General features: G+C 45.7%; 1 protein-coding gene across 3 annotated transcripts in view; it reads left to right on the forward strand.

Annotated features, from left to right (window-relative positions):
* The first annotated feature begins 4478 nt into the window (after positions 1-4478).
* The window catches only part of LOC8033216 (centrosome-associated protein CEP250), a 56432-nt gene continuing 39770 nt past the window's right edge, over positions 4479-21140 (forward strand). For 2 of the 3 annotated variants that reach the window (XM_029992138.2, XM_029992140.2), the window contains exons 1-6: positions 4479-4626; positions 9403-9590; positions 10630-10845; positions 16195-16285; positions 18214-18329; positions 18911-19058. In XM_029992138.2, coding sequence (XP_029847998.2) covers positions 9429-9590; positions 10630-10845; positions 16195-16285; positions 18214-18329; positions 18911-19058 — 733 coding nt within the window. In that variant the 5' untranslated portion in view covers positions 4479-4626; positions 9403-9428. The remainder of the gene's footprint in view (positions 4627-9402; positions 9591-10629; positions 10846-16194; positions 16286-18213; positions 18330-18910; positions 19059-21140) is intronic. The other variant, XM_029992139.2, reaches the window with a different exon arrangement.

The raw sequence follows: 21140 nt of genomic DNA on the forward strand, positions 1-21140 counted from the left end.
ACGTCGCCAGGCGGAATTCGAGGGACCACTTTTTTTAATGCGGTAAACACACCAGTAGGAGACGTGTTCCACGCACCATACTACAACTGCTATAAGCACCTGTGGGGGAAACCCAGACCCCCCAAGGCATTCAAGCCAACACTCGCAATTATCCGTGACCGCATGGTAATGCAACTTTACCAGAGCCGAACCTAGAATGGAACTGACTATGCCTCTTTCTGCGGTCCTTATACAGGATTTTGGGGTCTGTGTTACGGACGGTACAACTGCTACAACCGCGACGGTCCCCACACGGTGCACCCCGGCCTCGGTGTTCATTGTCCTCGTTATCGCGAGGGAAAAGCAAATTACAATGGCTCGGTGAAGATGCGGCAATTCTAAGAATACAACTTCGGAGCATTGATGCCTGGTTCTGAAGGTATGCAAAAATATTTATTTTGCTCGGCAGAAAACTATCGTAAAATCCCGAGAGATGCCCCACCCCCGAAAGGTACGCCTCCCCTATTGTTGGCTTGATTTGCTATTTTCTTTTGAACACCAAAAGATGGCCCACTCCTAGTAATCGCAGTGTTGGGATCAATGATGATTTCGGCGTAAATACATCTAGGTAGCCATGTCAGTATATAAGCGAACATTGCTGACTGGGAAGTACAGTCGTCCTTCCTTCACTGCCCTGCCGTGATAAATAGTTTGGCAGGGACACATGATCTTAAAAATGTATTTGTTAAGACTTTTCTTGTTTGCACACTGAAAGTTAGCCCACATCTTATTTTCACCCAAATTTTTTTTTTTTTTCTATTTTAGGAGGGCTATTTTGGTATATTACAGCATTTGCTATCTTGGATAACCTTCCGTGATTAAGTTTTCAAAAATTAACGCTATAAAAGTTGGCAAACTCGCAACATTTTTCTAAAGCTAAACTGCTAAACTCTATCAGCCCCATCGCTCGCTAAAATTTTCACCTTCACTTTGGCAGAGCGAATGCTGGAGAGGAGGTGACCTCTTCTCCAGCGTTCCCTATGCTAAAGTGGAAAGGGAGGAACTTGCAAAGAGCGTTGATGGTCTGCAAGCCAGTGGCATAGCCAGGTCGCTTATGGGCCTTCTCCGCATCCCAAGTCGTAGACATCAGTTTAAAGTCTGTGCCAGTGTGGTGTCCAAAGCACGTCTCCGACTGGTGGGTTTCTATCTGCCATCAAAAGTGGTTTCCAAGTGGCAACAAATGATGATGTCACAGAAGCCAAAGTGTCATGGCGGTTGGTCGCAGAAATGCTGGCGAAAAGCACTAGCGAAGTCTCAACTTCTAGCTGTTGAAACTTTCGTGGACTGTCGCACAGGAGAGCGGCCTGCAGCAGAATAGGCTCCTGTCACACCGCCAGGATCACGACCAGCGACAGCATGACTTGTAACGGTTACTGGAGATTTCATCCAAAGCCATTTTACTGAAAAAAGGATGTTTCATCGAACTGCGGATGGCCCTTTCGTTGACTCTTTTTATTGCTAGTTTTTTAGGCGAGGTATATGTTATGAAAACATAAAGGGTTTCTTCCTACAAGGTCTTTTGCCGACCGATGACAACTTTTATATTTTATTGTCCATTCTTTTTCTATGCTTTTGAACACACATTACGTTTGCTTAACTAAGGACGACACTTTCGTTGTAGCCCATATTTTAATTACATCATTTTTAATTTGCTGAAAGAAAAAAAATTGCTGAACTTGTGGATTAATGCATTTGCATTCCAGATGGTATACCTAAAGTCGTGCAAGTAGCGCATTGGGCGCTACTTGCACGACAAACGCAAACATATAGAGGGGCTTTAGGCAGTCATGGGTAAGTTACTTTTAAAAAGTAATTTGTTACAGTTACAGTTACTTTCAGAAAAAAGTAGCGAAGTTACCGTTACAGTTACCGCAACAAAAGAGTAACTCGTTACAGTTACAGTTACTTTTAAAAAGTAACGACGTTACTTTTCAGTTACTTTTCTATAACACAAAAAAAAATTGAGAAAAAACTAGAAAACGCCCCTCACTTCATATTCTAACTTAGCAGCAGTTGCTTCTCGAAGTTATTGTGTGAATGTTTCCACGCCAGAGTTGTGGCGCAAATCAAAATACGAAACATGCTCAGTGCGGATAGCGGCACTAATCAAAATACGAGACGTGCGCAGTGCCCTTCACGTGTGTTGTTGTTTTACGGTTGATTCACCCGATTAAAAAGCGTTTGCACAAAAAAAAAAAAAAAACACAACATAGGTAGTGCTTCAAGACACTAAGATGTAAGTGTTCAGGCACAAAGTACAAGCGCGTACGTAAAGATAACTAGATATTTTTTCATAAAATCTACACGTGGCTATATTCGGGTCGTGACTCGCGAGAAAGAATGTATTCAAAACTTTGTGCAAGGCCATTTTGACACTCGAAATGTCGGAATAGACGATTTGGAAAGTGCAACAAGGAACAGCTAAGTTGCACTCGTTCAGTGATATATTATTCATAAAACACTGCAAAGTAACGTCGTTACTTTCATCGTTACCTCAGAAAAAAGTAATAGAACTACAGTTACAAGTTACATTTTTAAAAAGTAACTCGTTACAGTTACAAGTTACCAAAAAAGTAACGAAATTACAGTAACGCGTTACTACCCAAGACTGGCTTTAGGTATACCCCCTCACGCCTTCAGTAGGTGCCATCGTCCTATATTCCCTCCCATGTTTGCTACTCTTGAATGTGAGGGTCGGTGCCAATTTCGGACAAGGTCGTTCCAATTGAGCTAGATTCCCCCTACCCTTTGCATTTAGAATCTGCTGTCGCTTCGCTTATCAACGACATAAGCGTACACGCCAATACGGTGCTTGGGCTTTCCTCGTGCTATCTCCCGAATCTCCACTGCACCTACTGGCAACTATGAAAGGATACCCTAGCAAAAATTGTCAATGCGCAAGTGTGTCTGCTTTTTGCAGGTGTTGTGGTGACGTCAGAACGCCGAGCTCTGATGTGTTGTAAGTGTTGTAGGAGAATTAGAGGGAAAGTGAGAGCCAATCGGGTACGCGTGCTGGGCGCATTCGTCACTGGCAGCGAGACCTCGAGGCAGCCATGCTTTGAGGTCTACCCACTATCCCTCAATCAGAGCTCGGCGTTCTGACCTCACCACAACCCCTGCAAAAGAAGCAGATGAACTTGCGCTCTGCATAGGTTTTCTATCGTACCGGAGCGCAAGAATTCGTCTGCTTCTTGCACTGGGGTTGCGATGATGTCAGAATGCCAAACTCTTATTGGCTGATCGAAAAAAAAAAAAAAAAAAAAGACCGTTTCCTCAGCCCGCTAAGCCTAAGCACCCGGATAGCGCTCCTAATCCGCCACAAGACCTTGCACTATGCAGATAAGGCTGGCGGCGCGCATGCGCAGCTGCGGCGTTTTCCTTACGGATACCGTAGCGGAGGAGAAAAACTGACCTGCCAGCGATATTAGGACCCACCACTGGGACCCACTATCCTTTCAATCAAAGCCAATCGGAGCTCGGCGTCGTTCTGACGTCACCGCAACCCCCTGCGCAAGAAGCAGACGAACCTTCTATGTGAAGCGCGGGTTCGGTGTTTAAATTCCCACGGAGCTGAACCAGCTGAACCAGAGCCTCCTAGATAAGTGTACTATGCCTGTCAGCTCCGCTTTCAGAGCGGTACACGTGCCGTGTCAGAGCTGAACTATGGTGCCTGGATCGCGTCTTCGACTGGTGTGTTTAGCGTCCTATCCTGCCCATACCACCCATACATCAAAAGTGGTCCCGAAGTGGCAACGAGTGACGCCACAAAAGCCGGAGGGCCGGAGTGTCATGCTGTTGACTGTCACGATCCTGGCGATTGGTCGTAGAAATGCTGGCGAAAAGCACGAGCGAACGCGAGTGTCGCTGTCGTCACTGCGTCACTGCGTCCCAGGCGTCCCAACTTCCATTTGTTGTAGCTTCCGTGGACTGTCACAGTGCAGAGCGACCTGCAGCAGAACAGGCGTCTGCTATATACACCACAACTGTTAGGACGCCGCCAGGATCGCAACCGGCGACAACATGACACTTGTATGACGTCATCAGGCGGAAAGGCGGAAATCGAGGGACCACTTTTTTTGGCCGCGGTAAACACACCAGTCGGAGACGCGTTCCAGGCACCGTAGCTGAACCATAGAGATCATAGAGCTGAACCCCCAGTTTTCACCGCCCACTCCGTCGTGGCCGCGGCCGGCCACTGCCGCCGAAGGAAGATTTGAGTGCGTGTGAGAGAGGCTGAAGTGTAATTGAGATTGGGGGTACTGTTTGCTGATTTAAATAAAATAAATTTGATTTAAATCACAAAATTTTAATTTACTGAACTAGAAAAGTTTTGTTTTTGTTTTTTTATTTCTGTTTTGAGAGCCACCTCCAGCGCTGATCCAACGCTGACCAGTGACTGATCTGGCAACAATGTTACCGCTCCTTTTGAATGTAGCATCGGGGGCGTCAGCGGCGTTGTAACCGTCTTTTGTTTTGAACTGAAACGTTGAGAGCAGAGGAAGGGAACGGTATTTCGTCCACGCATTTTAGGGTCATTAGTTTCTACCCCTTCTTCTTTTTTCTTTCCTCGTCTGGGATGCAAGCCTGGTGAGTGACGTATACCTTATATCTACAATACAAGAAGGGTGATGGGGAGCCGCGTCGGTCGACGCAGAAGCTTGTCAGCACTTGTCAAGTGTTGTGACCACGGTGGTTGTGACAGCAGTCGGTCTGTTCCATTACAAATGGGAATCGAATCCTGGAGTAAAGCTCGCCAGAGGTATGCTCACTGGAGAAAAGCTCACCGAAAAAAAGTTCACCCACTTTTTGGCGGGTCCGAAAGAAAGCCTGTGTTTTGACAGACCCGGAACCTTGTTTCACTTTCATGAAGGCCGTTTTCGAATGGTAAAATGTGAATATTTGGGCTTATGTAGTGCCTGCTAATACATAGTATAACGAACAAAAAGTTAGGGCGCAAACAAGCTGGTGAAGGTTTAACATTTTGGACAAAACCCCGAGACTGGGGGGAAAAAGGACAACACAACACAAAGTCTCAAACACAGCTGAAGTTTATTGGACAGAAGATCGTGGTTTTATAGGGCACAGGTACCCGGAAACCAAAAAGTGATGAAAGAGGGAGAGAATGAACTTTATCCCGAACACACAAGAGAGGGAGGACATTGACCAACAGAAAAAGCCGGTACTGTTCTAGCTCAAACAAAAGGGGGGAGGGGAAGATCTCTTAACCCACCACGGGGAGGTCCTGATAACAACACAAAAATTCAACATAGTATAAAATTCCGGGAACTAAGCTGCAGCCTACTCTTTACATTTTACCCAACCTATCTTCTAATTACCGTTATTATTCTTGCGTGACTTTTTTCGCCATTAAATTATAATTTTATTTTTATCATCCTACGGCTGCTGTGTCTGCGCACATTACTTTTGCCTTTATATATATATATATATATATATATATATATATATATATTTTTTTTTTTTGCTGTTGAAAAAGGGGGGGGGGGGGTGGCATGGGCACATAACAATTCGGAGTTTATCAGATAAATCTGAATTGACAAAAAGTTTACCGGCGGGTGTTTTTCGGAGTTTTTCGGATTTATCCGAAAACATGGAGCCCTACATATAACACAAAAACGGAACAAAGGCCAAGTAAAAGGCAGACTTACACGTAAAAATGCAGTATAAAAAACGAGCGTCAGAGCAAAACGCAAGAGAAGAAGAGAGAAGTGAATCTCGCTTTGTTTTAATGCCGAAGCAAACCCAGATTTCGCACTTCAAAGGACTGTGAATGAATGTGGAAGGCAGCAGGGTTGGCCACCTGCTAAACAACGCTCCTCAAACTATAAGAAAACAATAACTAATCATCTTTCAGCGGCGTGCGAGTCAACGAGTTATCAGAGCTCTGCGAGTTATGAGTCGCACCCCCCTGCTCCCAGATCTCGGTATGTGTGCGCGCGTGCATTCTCCATGCCGTCGCAAAAGAAAAAAAAAAAGAAAGAGTAATAATAATAAAAAGAAAACAATACAAGAAGGGTGATGAGGAGCCATGTATGGCGGTTTCTTTCTTTGCCGCTCCCTTTGTTTCTTTTGCTTGGTGCTTGGTTTCTTGTTTCACTCTCGTGAAACACCAGTGAAGCCCGTCGCTTGCGCGTCCATGAAAGGCGCCACCCCCCCCTTCCCCCTCCCCCTCTGGTCTTTGCTCTGACGCTCGTTTATTGTATTGCATTTTTTCCGTATACGTTTGTTATGGGCCTTTTGGCTCCCTGCGGCCTAGCAGTTTCCCACTCATTTTATTTCTGAGCAACTGACTCGCTGACTGGCTCGTTTCAGCTGAGCAAACCCCCCCCCCCCCCCCCCCCCCCACAAAAAAAGAATGAAATAGAATAAAGAATTGGGCTCATTCCCATTTCATTCCAGGAAAAGGCATCTAATTCCATTCCGTTCCCCTCAAGGTTGCCGCCATTCCATTCCCATTCCATTCCAAGGTCGTGAAAATGCGGAATGATTCCGTAATCATTCCAACTCCGGAGTGGCAACTCCGCAACACTGCTCAGTAGCGGGCTAGTTGGCGTGCCTTGCACGCTAGGCAAAGCTTTCTCGTGCAAATGAAAATTATTATTATGATATTGAAATTCTTGATTATATTTTCGTTCTAACCTCCAAATTTTCTTCCGTCCCCCCCTCATGTACCCGTGAAAAAATTAATAAATGAAGTATACTTAAAAAAAAAAAAGTCTTACAGTATTGTACAAAATAACCACATGCACTTATGGCATCCATGCATCAAAACAAGTGAATGTTTTGTATTGAGTACACGCTCAATGCACAAATTCTGATGTGAGCTTTTCTTCGTATCTGCCAAAAGGTTGATGAACTTTTCTCTGCATCCGACAGAAAGCATTTGTCCGGTGAGCTCTCTCCTCCGCCCATAGGAATTGCACGAAAGTTAAATTATGTGTCGCGTACAAAGAAATCTGATCTTCAATATCGGAGGAAGTCCTTCATTCTTGCTTGGCACTCGGCCCCTTTGTTTTGTTTTTTCGAAGGTCAGATCTCGAATGCAAGGTGTCACCACTGGCATGTATGAGAAAACGGGCGTTTCTGTTTAGTTTAATTCACAACATACTGACCACCTCGTGGCAAACGAGGTAGGAGAAACGCCTAAAATGAATAAGAAAACGCATGCTGGAAGCAACGTCGCAATAAAAAGACAGACGTCGTGCACTGTGACCGGAAATGGCTGTGTGTGTGGTGCAAAAACATATTGCATCTTGCTCTTTTATAGGGGAGAGAGTGGAGGAGGCCGCCCAGGCTTGGCTAAACAAACCTCAGTGAATCACGCGCTAGCTTTGAGCAGCTTAGTTAAGAGAATGCGTTATTGACAAAACGTTGCAGGAGCTGCGCTGACGAAATGTAATGTCCGCGAAACGTGTTTCGGCAAAATAATGGGGAGCCAAAATCCACCACTGAATTAACTGAGCTCTCCGCGTTGTGCACATAGCCTTTTCCGGTGAAGGTGTACGACATTGTACGTATAGCACCACTCTAAAAAGATACCATACTGCGGAGAAGTAAAATGTAATGAAATGGAATGGTTAAAGTATCTGAATATAGGCAGCTTTTTCTTGTTTTGTCTGCCAGGCACAGTTCTTGCCTAACTCAATAATCTCATAAATCAATTAACAGCAACCTTCCACAGTTAATCGGCAAATTAAATTTAAAATGTATTGTGGGGAGGGATGTTGTCAAAAAACGCTGTGCAACATAATTGGGCAGTGTTCCTGTCCCCATGTGCCGGTGTTCACCATCCTTGGAGTGGCACATAATTATAATAAAACCACCATTTTAGATATAACTGGCGCTACCTGGCAGAAAACGGGGTTTGAGGATTTCGAGGATGAAACAATGCGCGTGTTAGAAACGAGATGGAAGAAGCATCATAGAACAAACTTGGGGGCACAAAGACAGGATATGATAGAAACAAGAGAGGCTTTGGGGGAGCCCAAATTAGGTCATTCTCAATAGAGACAGTAGGATCTTGCTTTCCAAGTACGAAAAAGGTGCCTCCTGAACCGGCAGTTTTCTAAAATGGTTAATTGAGCATGCAGAAAACGTGGAGGATGGACAGATACAGCATGAAAAGGCAGTAGTGATGTATGATACAAGAAAAACCGGGAAAGAAGAGCACAAAAAACGGCGCAAGATGAACTCTCGAATGCAGCTATCAGTTCATTACAAAACATGCACATACATGTTAGTGCAAACAAGCGATCACCATTTCATTTCTTTTTTTCATTTAGGAATTACAAAGGTATCATCAAAACTACTAGTGTGAAGAAAGTGCTCTTTTGGGGAGCTATTATAAATGGTAAAATCTGAGACCTGCTAATGCCTTTGAGAAGTAAACTGTGAAAAAGTGTGAAGGCCGTGTTTGCGCTAACAGTGTTGATGCACAGTGAAAAAATTCTCTCGCCGTGACCATAACCTCCATTGACATACTCCATTGACGTCTAGCTGTCAAAGAAACCAAAAACATGATAATACGACTGCTCAATAAATTAGTAGCTGTACTTTGAGACATCCTGCGCCATTTTGGGACTCTTTACTCCCGTTGTCACTGTGTATGCCACACAGCAGCTCACCCGCCCCTTGCTTCCCATTGCTTTGTAGTACATGGCAGAGCTGTGTGCGTTTTTTCCAGCATTGCGCCAAATACTCGGTATGTAATAATAATAATGTTTATTTCACATTGAAAATACCGAACAAAGAGTGCTGGCCCCCGAAAGCAGAAGCTACTAAATAATATAATAATAATAATAATAATAATGACAGTATTACAGCTTTAAATAGATGAAAAATATTTATTTGGAAATGTGTTAAGAGTAGTACTCGAGTCACTCTCACTAAAAACTATTTTGTGTAGAGTGCTTTGTAAAAGTAAATGAATTACTTTTTGAAGATGCTTGGCTGGCATGTTTTAAAAGAAAAGTTAACAGGCGGTGCTCCACTTGTGATTGCTCCGCTATGCCATTATGTGATGATCGCTCCGGAGAAGTGCCTTAGTTGCTTAGTTCTCTTTGCCCCAAGCATATGGCGATCCCTATTTCCGTAAATTATTTTAGCCAGAAATTTCTACGAAGGTTGAAAAATTTATTCGAGAAAATGAGTATGAGATAGCGAGAAACATAACTAAGATAGAGTAGCAAATACTCTCGGTGAAATGTATTTGCAAGATACTAAAATACCATCGAGAGTGTTTGAAGACTGCATCCCGAGTATCTGAGATAGGCACGAGTCAGATTTTTCCCCAGTTTCGAGTCGATGTGCGTGTTTGTTTTTTCCATTCCTCGCGGCACATGCCAGAACCCCTCCCGCGTTGCAGAAAGAGCATGAGCTGGGCGGAGGGCGAGTGGAAGGTGGGCCTCCCTGGGGGGGCCCTGCTCAAGATCGACTCACTCGAGCAGCAGCTGGACCGGATGCAGAAGGAGCGGCAGCAGCGCCAGATGCAGCTGGACACCCTGCAGCAGACTCTGGACAAGCAGAGGCGCAAGGTGGGCATGGCCGCGTCGCCCCATTGGCCCGGCTTCTGGCGACAGTCGTTGAGCAATGGAACCGTAATGCAGGCGTATCCGACTGGGGCGTTTACCGCATTAAGAAAATGGTCCCTCGATTTCCGCCCGGTGACGTGGTACACGTGACAGATGCCTGTTCAGCTGAAGGTCGCTCTCCAGCTTGGCAATCTACGGAAGCTTTGGCAGTCAGGAGCGTGTTTGCTCTCGCCTTTTGCCGGAACTTGTACGACCAACCACCAGGACGTTCGACAGCATAATACTCTGGCTTTTGTGATGCCATTTGTTGTCACTTTGGGACCAGGTGGATGTGTGGGCAGAATATGACGCTAAATACACCAGTCGAAGACGCAAGCACTGTAGCGGAACGCTACGACTTCTTTCGACGACCACATATTGCGAGGCCGAAGAGGAGGGGCTCCGCACATTTTGCCCAGTTGAACAAAGCCGTTGGGAGATGCTGTGGGACGTCACATTGACCTCTGTAGTCCGTAATCTGTTTAATATTGTCTCCAATGTACCAAGGTAGTGGTTCGGTTAACTCTTTACTTCTTTTTTTTACGCATTTTTAAGCTCGGGATTGTGCTTCGGGGCTGTTTCCAAGCTCCGTAGCTTTCTTTGACCCCAGCACCACTTTAAGTTGACCGTGTGACATCTGAGGGGAACTGCATCCGAGGCTGTCGACGAAATTGATATTACTTTCGCCGGCCGGAGGGACTCAACTCATTGTTGGAAGAAAGGAGTACTGTACTCAGTCACGACTTCCGTGATGTACATGTTTGGGGAGGCTAGAGTGCACGGGCGGTGCTCTAACCACGCCAGTCAGTTCTGAGCACCACACCCATGTCAAAATGGACAGATCTTTCAGTAAAGGAGAGACGTTTGAAATGGGTCTACAGCGAGCTAGATGCTGCATCGCCTGGGAGCCGAAGGGGGTGGGCCAAGATCCAACGTGGGGAAAGTTCCTGGGCAAAGAGGTCGGGGCCCAGGGACCGACGGTCTCTCTGCGTCCCCCCCGCAGCAGGAGGAGGAGAAGGCATCGACCGTGCAGCTGGAGCGGGAGCGGCAGAACCTGCTGTCGCAGCTGGAGGAGTACGAACGTCGCCAGGCCAAGCTGCAGCAGGAGCTGGCTGCCAAGGAGTCCCAGCTCAGCTCGCTGGAGGTCAAGGCGGCCCAGGCCGGGACCCAGAGCGACCTCCCAGTGGCCCCGTGTACACCGACCTCGCGCAGGTTCCAGGTAAGTTTTCCCAAAGTACCCAAACTCTGCTCAAGAGCCCTCCTCGATACTTGGTTACAGGTGGCTGCGACGGACAACACTAGCTGCCCTTCATTCTTTCTGATTTTCGCTCTCGGCGTCGTCTTGCCAGAATTGTTAGGGCCAGTCTTCTTCGTGCGACGGCGTCAGGCAGCAGCATCTTGCACGTGTCGGCAGCTTCGGACATTGTTGTTTGGCTGTAGACAATGTCTTTTGAAGTGCTGGAATGTACAGCGAAGTTTTAAGGCGATTCCGGGCTTTTTTTTATGTTCTTTTACGTCGCAGGCTCCTTGCTCAATCTATTCGATTCCCCCTATGTACAAGCTGGTAGCTCAGTCTGTATTAGCCCCAAGAAGATAGGGTGGCGCCGCCTGGTAGCTTCTTGTCGCGACGTGGTACCAAGCATTACGTGACCGTTTCTGCGCTTTGTTTCTAGCAGGTAGGTTGAGGTGTATCGCTGACAACTAATGTTTGATTGGTTATTTGAACCAGAGTTTGGGGTTGCGTGTGACCCAATTCTTTTGCTGCACTTCTCGTCAAAATTGAGCTCAAGCAGCGCAATAACAATGGTGTCGCGACCTACGAAACAGGACCCAGTTTCCCAGTTTCATGTTAAAGTACTGACCACGACTTAATCGGTCGTAGTCGTGGCTTTCGAGGCTTGTCATGTGACCAAACAAGTAGATTCTGGGAAAACATAATTTTTTTTTTTTGGCCTTTTGGAAACAGGCGGGCAGAGAACATGGAAACCAATCGCGACGACGGCTGAGCAGGCATTGAACTTGCCATTCTGATTGCCATTTTTTTTCGCAGTTTGCTCGTGCGGTTTTAGAGAGACACAAAAAATAAAGTGTATGTACCACATGATACGAGGGTAATCCATAGCACGTCTTTAGAGCTTGGCATCAAGGAAAGCAGCGAATAGAATTGATGAGTGTGTCACTGCAACGAGAGCATCTGCCACCACCGCACAACACTCCGAAAGTGACAAGGGGACGATGAAATGACAAGACTCACCTAACCGGAAGATCTAGTTCCAGGTTAAAAAAATTCATACGAACAGCCCACGTAGCACCCAGTGTCATGCGAACATTCCCTGGGTGGTATGAATGTTGAAAAAATGTTAAAACTCCATTCGGAACGTTCTAGGGACGTTTGTATGCGAACATTCCCTACAATGTAAGCTGCTTAACATTCTAGGAATGTTTGTTGGCGAACATTCATATGTACAGTGTTCTCGGAACATTCGCCTTCGAACATTCGTATGCGCAACATTCTTGGAACCTTCGCTTGCGAACATTCCTAGAATTTTCGCAAGTGAAGCCAACTTTACGGAGCTCTCACGCAACCTGTGGTTCGAAACACCATCCACTATATGCCACTTTGTGCCAAAAATATGCAAATTGTGGAGTTTCTGGAAACTTAGCATGAGCGATCAGTTTTATCTTATACGAGTCTACCGAGGAATGTGATATATGGTGTAGGAGAAAAGCAATGGTTTTCAAAACTTGATAATGAACTTGGCACTCACTGCGCATGTAGAGGTGCAGTTTTGCATAGACCCGATTTTCAGCTTCTGAGGTTCCAATACGTTGAAAAAGGTATATCCTGCAGTTGAGTGCGGGATGCCATGTGTATCTGCTCTTAAGCTCGGAGTGAGTGATCGGTTATATATGCAGCACATTTTGATTGAAAGAAGTTGACAAGTGACAGGTAGGAGTAGACTGTCGCTAGTGCATGCTCAGGCTGGTGCACTGGGAAAGCGGCTGTCTTGTGCTTACGCCTTCTAAAAATAATTCTCGATTAAAAAAATATTGATCGCCCTGTGAGGAGCTTCACCACATCCATATATGTAGTATGATTCATTGGGGGCTGTAGCCTCAGCAAACCGTAATTGTAGAATCTTTGTAAATAAGCTTCAAAGGATGTTCCCTGAATGTAGGGATTTATCCACACCATGTTCCGAGGAGATTGAAAGCATGCCCGTGCATAAATTTGCAACATTTGAAGAAAGTTGCAGAAGTTCTTAGGATGTTCTGAGAACATTCTTAGAACCTTGTCAGGTCGCTACAAATGTACTGTCGTGTTTTGTTGCATGCTAGTTTTATCAGTTGAGCATGTTTTACAGCTGTTCAATTTTTTCACTTAGACCTTTGTTGGTTGCTGAATGGCACAAATAAAGGCATTATGATGATGATGATGAGGATATTTGAATGTTGATTGAATGTCCTGGTAATGTTCTATGTCATTCTCTGAACGTTCTAAGAATATCCATTTGAAAACATTCCCTGAATGTAGCGATAAGTGACTGTGCCACATTCTGACAATGTTGATAGAATGTTCTTACGTAAATTTGCAAGAATGTTGCCTATGTTCTTTTGAACATTCCTGGAATTTTCTCAGAACGTTCTCGTGCTACGTGGGGGGTCCACTTAAAAAAGAAAAAAGAAAGTTGCGCAATCTTATCTATTTGACGAGCCCGCTGATCATAGGCAGCGAGTGGCGAGCACCTTGCTAGGCCTTAAGCTTGGCCTTCCGTCTGACTTGAGCTGCCGCTGAAGTTGTTGGGATTTTTGTCGTTGCTTTCAGAACCCGTGAATTGAGCGTTTCCTTTCGTCTGCTGCTTGAAGTCGAGAAGCGTGCAAAGAGCATGTAGAAGTATGCTTGTTGGTCTCGATGGCAAAGTATCCGGGCTGTGTTGGTGGCCATGAAGCTATCGTAGGATTTTATCGTAACATACACACAACTTCCGATCATTTCGCTTGGCATATTTCGTTTTACGCACATTTGCCGTGATAGCAAAAACAAAATACAGTTAGCAAACAGTTTCTACTGATACACGCTAAAGCGCACAACCAAAGCGAAGCAAGGCGGAGAAAATACCTGGCCTCGTCACGTGATACTTGTAGCTATGCCACCATCGAGCGATCGCAGCGCTCCAATTGATCCTGCTCGGGGCTCATGGGTGAAGCTCCTCTGTAGTATGACAGTGAGTTTCCAGATCAGAAATGCCTAAGAATTGTGGTATAGGTCGACTCTACTCATCTGCCTTTCTGCAGACCATGGGGAGAGCCAGTCATGGTTCCCAGAAGGGGCCCACCAAATCACGATGACATTCGGTAGACCCTGGAACAAAACCTCATTGGACAAGGAGCTTGGTGCCTGACACATTCGGTTTCCCAGTACAGGTTGTGGGTTTTCCTTTGGAATCCCAATCCTTTTCATGGCTTTGCTATTTGCTTGGTTCAGTCCGTGGATTGTAATGCTTGCCTTTTGTGCGTTTTAGAGCGAAGCAAACGCCTTCTTTTAAAGCATGAAATGCTTTTTGACGGAGCCCCCTAACCCCAGAAATTTGTGTTCCGATGCATTTCACTGGTTTATTAGCTGGGAAACTGGTGTCCCGTGACCTGATATCATTTTAATGCTAAAGCATTAACTGTCCCACGAAGCGAAGCTGCCGTTGTTTGTAGAAGCGAAACGGCACCTAAATTCCCATTGGCTGCAACGCATCATGTGGCTTCATAGCAACGGCGTCATCGTTGCTAAGGAGCCAGCTGAACTGCTGGTGGCCCTGCGGGACGGGGGACGTGGGTATGTGCTGGCCTGACGTTAGGCCTAATGTTACACGTTGAGGTCTAACGTCGTCAACTGGTACATGCAGCTGTTTGACATGAGGGCGGGACGTGGATATGCACTGGCCTGACGTTAGGCCTAATGTTCCGCTTTGAGCAATGTTACTAAAACACTCAGCTGTGAAACTTGCCCTTGAAACCTGGACTGCTGGCGTCCACCGAGACCGAGCTAAATGCTATGACAATGCCACCCTTTAGGGATGAGTTGAAACATGAAAGTTACTTTACATGGCTACTGCTAGAGTCACTGAATGTTCCCTAGAGTACCGAAACCTCCATGCTCAAGGTTCCAGGATGGGGGCTCAATCTTTTTTCTTTACTGTGGTCATCATGAGCTTTTAGAAAGCATGTTTTTGTGTAAAAACAAATGGAAAAAGTTCTTTTTGTAGGAAATTTTATTGGAGATTGGTACAAAATGACAGGAGTGGGATGTATGCATAAAATGTCAGGTTACAGGGGTTTGCGGCACAATTAATATTGTTTTATTGCCACCGTGCCGGCAGGTACTGTTTAATACTGCCACAGTGCCAACAGGCCACAGTGGCCTGTTCTCCTCCTCTGGGTGCCGAGAATGCTTTCGCATTCAGAACTAATTAGAAGTGCTTAGGTGTCCTCGGAAGTTTCTGACACAAATTCACTGTGACGTGACTTGACACCAATTCAATTTTCTTGCTGAATTTAGTGGCGAAATTGATGTCACGTGACCTCAAAACCAATTAAGTTACCCCTCTGAATATAGTGGGAATGCTGATGTCGCATGACCTAACCTTTTATTTATTTACTTCACCATTCTGTACAACCTATACATGTTATAAGAGTGCACAAATCAATGTGTAAGCACACTAGTTTTTTTTTTTTTTTGCTTTTGTACAAATGTATATATATATATATATTCTGTGAGTGCATAGGTCGGTGTTGTGGGCACAATAGTGCATGGGCATCAGCCTTCCCCCAACACCAGCACGCCTGTACACTTCTACTTGTCATGTGCAATAAATAATATCAATATCAATATCAACTCTGTCTGCACCCCTAAATTTGGCGGGGAAATTGATGTCGCATGACCTACATTCAGATTCAGTTTCCCTGCTAAATTTAATTAGTGAGGAAGTTGACGTCATGTGACCTATGCCGCAATTCAGTTTTTCTGCTAAATTCAGTGCGCAAATTGATGTCGTGTAACCCACAGACCAATTCAGTTTCTTTGCTAAATTTATTAAGCAAATGGACGTCACATGACCTAAAGAGCAATTCAGTTTTCTCGCTAAATGTAGCGGGGAAATCGATGTCACATGGCATATACACCATTTCAGTCTCCTCATTATAAATTAGCAGTGGAAATATAAACAGATACTACCCAAACGGCTGTTTTATGTCTTCTAAACATATACAAACGATTGCTCATCATATACTACAGGATTCCACGCATTATAAAACTTTGGAGATAATGTTTGGTGCCAATTTTTTCTAAAATGTTTGGGTGGACTTATTTCCCAGCCTAACGAAAGAAACGTCTGTTGCCTAGAAACCGTCCGTGTTAGCAGGCTTTATGGTTGATCTTCTCCTTTGCCAGGTGTTCTAACGTCAGCACAGAGAAGTTAGTCTTGCCACTTGTCTCCGTTTCCCAAGTCGCTTAGCATTACCACGCGACGGTGGCCTCACACTGTCACATGACACCGACCGGCCTCGGTTGTTTCAGAGCTTCAGCTCCTCTTTGGACGATGCGCCTGGCGTGCCACTTGTACAGCAGCTCCAGGGCAGAGTTCGGGAGCTCGAGGCACAGCTCAGAGGTGAGCAAGGGGTTTGGATCGAGAAGGAACGTTGATTTAGCTTTCGGCATCACAGACAGTGTAGTCATTTTGCCATTTAGTGCGGGGACACGGGGAAAACCAAAATGTCCTCAATGCCAGGCTGGGGCCTCCCCTAAAAAGATTTTCAGATTGAAGGACATTCTCAGCACAAACAATTTTCATATATACTGTTTTTTTGCTTAAAGGGCAACTCCGGCCAAAACTCAAAATGAAATAAACTACTGGTATCGCTGTAGTAACACAAAATACCACCCCAGCCAAAGTATTACGTCCGTGGGACGCCGCATTCTCAACTAATGCGGATAATAAAAATGAGACCCGCCGCGAGCCGCTGCTCCCTAGCGGGCGGCCAGCGGGTTGCCAATCGCTAAAGCAACATTGGGCCGTGACGTCCGTATCATTCTCTTTTTTTTTTTCCTCCGGCCTGGGCATTGCGCGGAGTGCGCTTTTTGGGGCGCTACCACCGCTTCTTCGGCTGGTGATTGGCGTGTTTAACCGTTGCTTTTATCTGTAGCCAGTGTAGCTTCGGTATAGCCTTTTGTTTATTTGCTTGTGAGGACTCCAAGACTCGTTTTAGCGAGCAACTCGGTGCGCCCAAGACTGCCCAGCTGTTCCTCGAAAGATGCCGAGTACAACTTGTAGCGCTGTGGGCTGCTCACACAACCCGGTGCGCAACCCGGAGGTGCTTTTTCACAAGTTTCCAACGGGCCGGAAATTGCAAAAGGTGTGGGTGAACACTGTTCGACGAGTGGACTTTGGACTTCGGCTTTTACGCGCCCGAGGAAAAAATAGCATAAAAAAAGACGTGTACAGCCCAGCACACATGTGTTTGGACGCCGCGGCCCACGCCGGAGAGCCTCAAAGCTTCGTGTCTGGGACTGACCCGCAGCGGGAAAGCGAGAGGGCCCCCAGTACTGTGCGTCACTGGCAGCGCGGCGTAGAGCAACGCCGCTTCATCGACAAAGCCCCGATGACAATTTAGCCCCAGCAACGAGTACGGAAGACCGTATGCACGGCGACAACCGCCGAGTACGGCACCGAACGAGTTTACTCGTTTTCCAGTCGCTAGCTTCTGGGTATACGAGCGACGAGTATGGCATAGCGCACGCACGGCGGCGGCCGCTGAGTACGGCACCGAACGAGTTCACGGGTTTTCCAGTCGCTAGCTTTTGGGTATACGCACTAACTCTTGCTATATATTCTGGATAACTAACACGTAGACAGAAATAAAATAAAATCAGCTTACCTCCTATCTTTAGACGGCTAGCGCAACATAGTTAGGTGCCACTCGGCCTGCGTACTCGTTGAACGAGAACGATTCTGACGTCACGTTCACATTGCGGCAGATTTCCACTGCTGCTGGGGCGCCTCGAGCGGCTAGTTTCGGTTTTGCTGGCGACGCCCCAAACAAAACTTTGAGGCATCATATCTTTAAAACTACGCACAATAACGAAAAAAAAATTACACCTTGCAATTCAGGGATACTGACTGCACTAAAAACTGTCATAATCTCAAAATCGAAAGTATGGACCGGAGTTGCCCTTTAAAGTTGCGCTTGTATGTTAGAATTCACCGCAAACCGTTTTTATATTTAGAATCTCTGGTTTGATCCAATAGTGTTCATTTTTTTTTTTTTTCCACCATAAAAAGAATGATTTTTTGGGTGTGGATACAAACAAAATAAAATAAACTCTAAGCTTAGGATGAATTCAGCGGCCATCACCTGATTTCGAAGGTGCGCTTTTCTCAATAGTAGTGCCTTGTCCCTGCATATTCGTAACGGCGCCAAGTTATATTCACATCATTAAGCACTTTACCCTTTCTTGTACGGGTGCGTACCACGGCAGATTGTGCGAGGCTGAACTTTTGTATCTGAATTCGCTTGGGTGGGGTGACGGGGCGCGCAGTTTCAGAGAGTCGTCCGTCCATCCCGCCGGGCACGCCGCAGAGAGGGCAAGGCGCCGACCGCGAGAACCACGCCATGGACCGCCTCAGGGTGGAGAACGCCCAGCTGACGGGAAAGGTGGGCACAGCGCACGTGCGTTAAGACTCGCTGAAATGGCAGCTATCAGCTACTCGAGCGACCATTGAACGGCAAATGCTCAAAAGACGTTGCACCGTCCTCATCTCTTTTGGTACCGTTTTAACTTTTATTCTTTCATCGTCTCGCTCAGAATTTTCGGTATCTTGTCTAAGAAATTTGCTAAGCTAGCCGGCTACTTGCGTCGAGCCACGACGTCCGTTCCAGCTGTTAAATAAGCTAGGCTTGAGAGAAACGACACTGAAGCTTCGTTGCTTAAAATCGTGCTTGTCAATTACGTGAAGTTTATCCTGAAATGGCAGAAAAGGCTTTCCCGTCCTCCAGGACTGAATACGGTCCAAGACGGATCTGCTAGACGATTTTGCTTGGGTTCCTACGCGGTATGTAAAGCTTGGGAAGCGATTGCCGGTTGTGCCTGCTCTGCACTCTGCACCAAGGTGGCGGAGCCCACAAGGAAAGGGGTGTTACCTCGGCGTAGCTCATTCGGTGGCTCTTGTCCCGGACGACGTCGACCGAGGTCTTACGGCATCCCTGAACTGTGGAGTGGGTCGTTTTGCCTCCAGGTGTCGGAGCTGGAGCAGAAGGGGCGGCAGCTGAGCCAGCAGCTGGAGTGCCAGCTGCACAACAGCGAGGCCGCCCGCGGGGCCCTGGAGCAGCGCTCGCGCCAGAGGGAGGCCGAGCTCAAGGAGGAACTGCGCATGCAGGCACAGGGTCAGAGGACGTCTCCCCCGTGGCACCCCTTGTCATTTATTTTCCTCCGGGATGTGCGAGGAGTATCACACGAAGGGGGTGGGAGTACATCTAGTTATTTAAATTTATAAAAGAAAAAATGAATGAAATATTGCGCGATATTAAAGTACCGTAATCTAATTTGAGGGGTTAGAGAGGAAGAGTGTAGTAGCTCCTGCAAATACAGGGCGTTTCTTTTTTAGATTTCACGAATATGTTTTAAAAAGCTGTGAAAGCAGTGTCATGCCATTTGTGCTCAAAAATTGTTACACTGACAGGACAGTGTGCGCTGGTCTATTGTCACATTGGAACTTAATTTAAACTCGGAGTAAACAATGCCGGAATTTTCTCAACGTTTTCATCAGTTGAGCAGGTTGAGGACGCCCTTAGTGAGCTTGGTCATCGATCAATGATTCACCGGCCTTGAAGCTAGGAAACCTCTCGTAGACCTGCAATTACTTCCTCGCACCTTTGTGAACTGCCTGAAGCATTACAAACGTTTCTATTGATGTTTTCCCTAAAAAAAAAAGAAAAAAAAAACAACTTCACTGTCGCACGTTGCTCCTTCAAATCGGACATTGCAAAAAACAAATGATTTTGAAGAGCCAGAACTTTAGCAGACTACGCCGGTCGGCAAACTGGCTCAAAAGGGGTGCCGCTAAGCGCGGCACCCCTTTTGTCGAAAGCTGGTTCTACGAATGGCCGGCCCTTCAGAAATTTATTCCAGTCACCTCAGGATCCCCCCTCGTACAACTCGCCCGCACAAACCTCAGTGTAGACTTTACGGCTCTTGTAAAGCAAATTTGTAAAGCCCAAGAACAAACACCCCATATATTAGCGTTATTTATTGAAGAGTGCAATCTCCGAGCTTAGTTGTCTGGGTTGGCCGAGGTGGTAATACAAAACAAAAAAATGCCCCCCCCCCCCCCCCCCCCCTTCCGAAAATTGGTGCATGAGGACTGTCCGTTGATGAGAAAAGGGGGCTCCGAGGAGCAAGCACGCAGAGGCGTACCTCTCCTTCGCCATTTTCTCGACCACTGGGTGACTCACCAAATTACTTATATTTGGCCTCACTGCAACATTGCCTATCAAATAAGTCAATTTTGAGCCGCTATGCGCGAGTGAACGAAATTGTTCCAAACTTAAAATGCCATTCAGAATTAAAAACGGTGCGAAAAGACGAGGACCAGACGAAGAAGTAACACGGACGCAGCGCCTGGTCGTCGTCTTTTCGCGCTGTTTTTAATTCCGTAGTATGTACCAACTCGCCCAAGCCTCAACTTTAAAATGCACGTTGCAAAACAATTATTGAGTCTTTCTTTTTTTTTTTCTGAGGAAAGTTAAAAAGAAAGTTTAAGGGGGGACATGGGTCTTTGGAGCCAACATCTTCCTAAAACTGCAATCTTTTGAAAACGGCGATGGCAGTTGTTCTTCTGAATCTACCAGGCTTCTAATTTCGTGGATGAATATCTGGGCTATAAATCAATTTATAATGTCCATGCAGGCTAAATGTGCATTAAAATTGACTCTAAAACATTGTTTTCAATAAAACAATTTTTGGACTCGATGAAAATTTGCAGAAGGGATATCTCAGGATCTACAGCAGTCAGAAATATAACCTTTCCTGAAATGTGTAGCTAAGTGTGTGAAGCATACAATGTTGAGAGCAGATTTTTTAATATAAGTCTAGAAAATTTTTTATTTGATCTTTTGTTTTATTACTTGTTATCCATGCATTGAGCACTGAACTTCAATACTATGTTGTAAAATCACTAATAATGGGTTTATCTTAAAAGTGTTTCCAACATTGTATTCTTTACACTTCATAGTATCTGGCCATCTGTTAAAAAGGATATTTTGTTGAGCAGTTTTTTCCCTATCATTCCTCCAAAAAAAGGCAGGCAAGTTTTAATTATCTTCAGGACAATTCTACTGACTGAGGAAATTACTAGATATATGAAATCAGCACAAAAAGCTAAACAAGCTTGTGCAGTTTCATTGAGTTTGGTCATAAAATAAGAAAAAAAGCTCCAAGACCAGTGTTTCCCCTTAAGGCGAAGAGCC

The sequence above is a fragment of the Ixodes scapularis genome, unplaced genomic scaffold, assembly GCF_016920785.2.
Source record: "Ixodes scapularis isolate PalLabHiFi unplaced genomic scaffold, ASM1692078v2 PGA_scaffold2__306_contigs__length_199485367, whole genome shotgun sequence".
NCBI classification, from domain to species: domain Eukaryota; kingdom Metazoa; phylum Arthropoda; class Arachnida; order Ixodida; family Ixodidae; genus Ixodes; species Ixodes scapularis.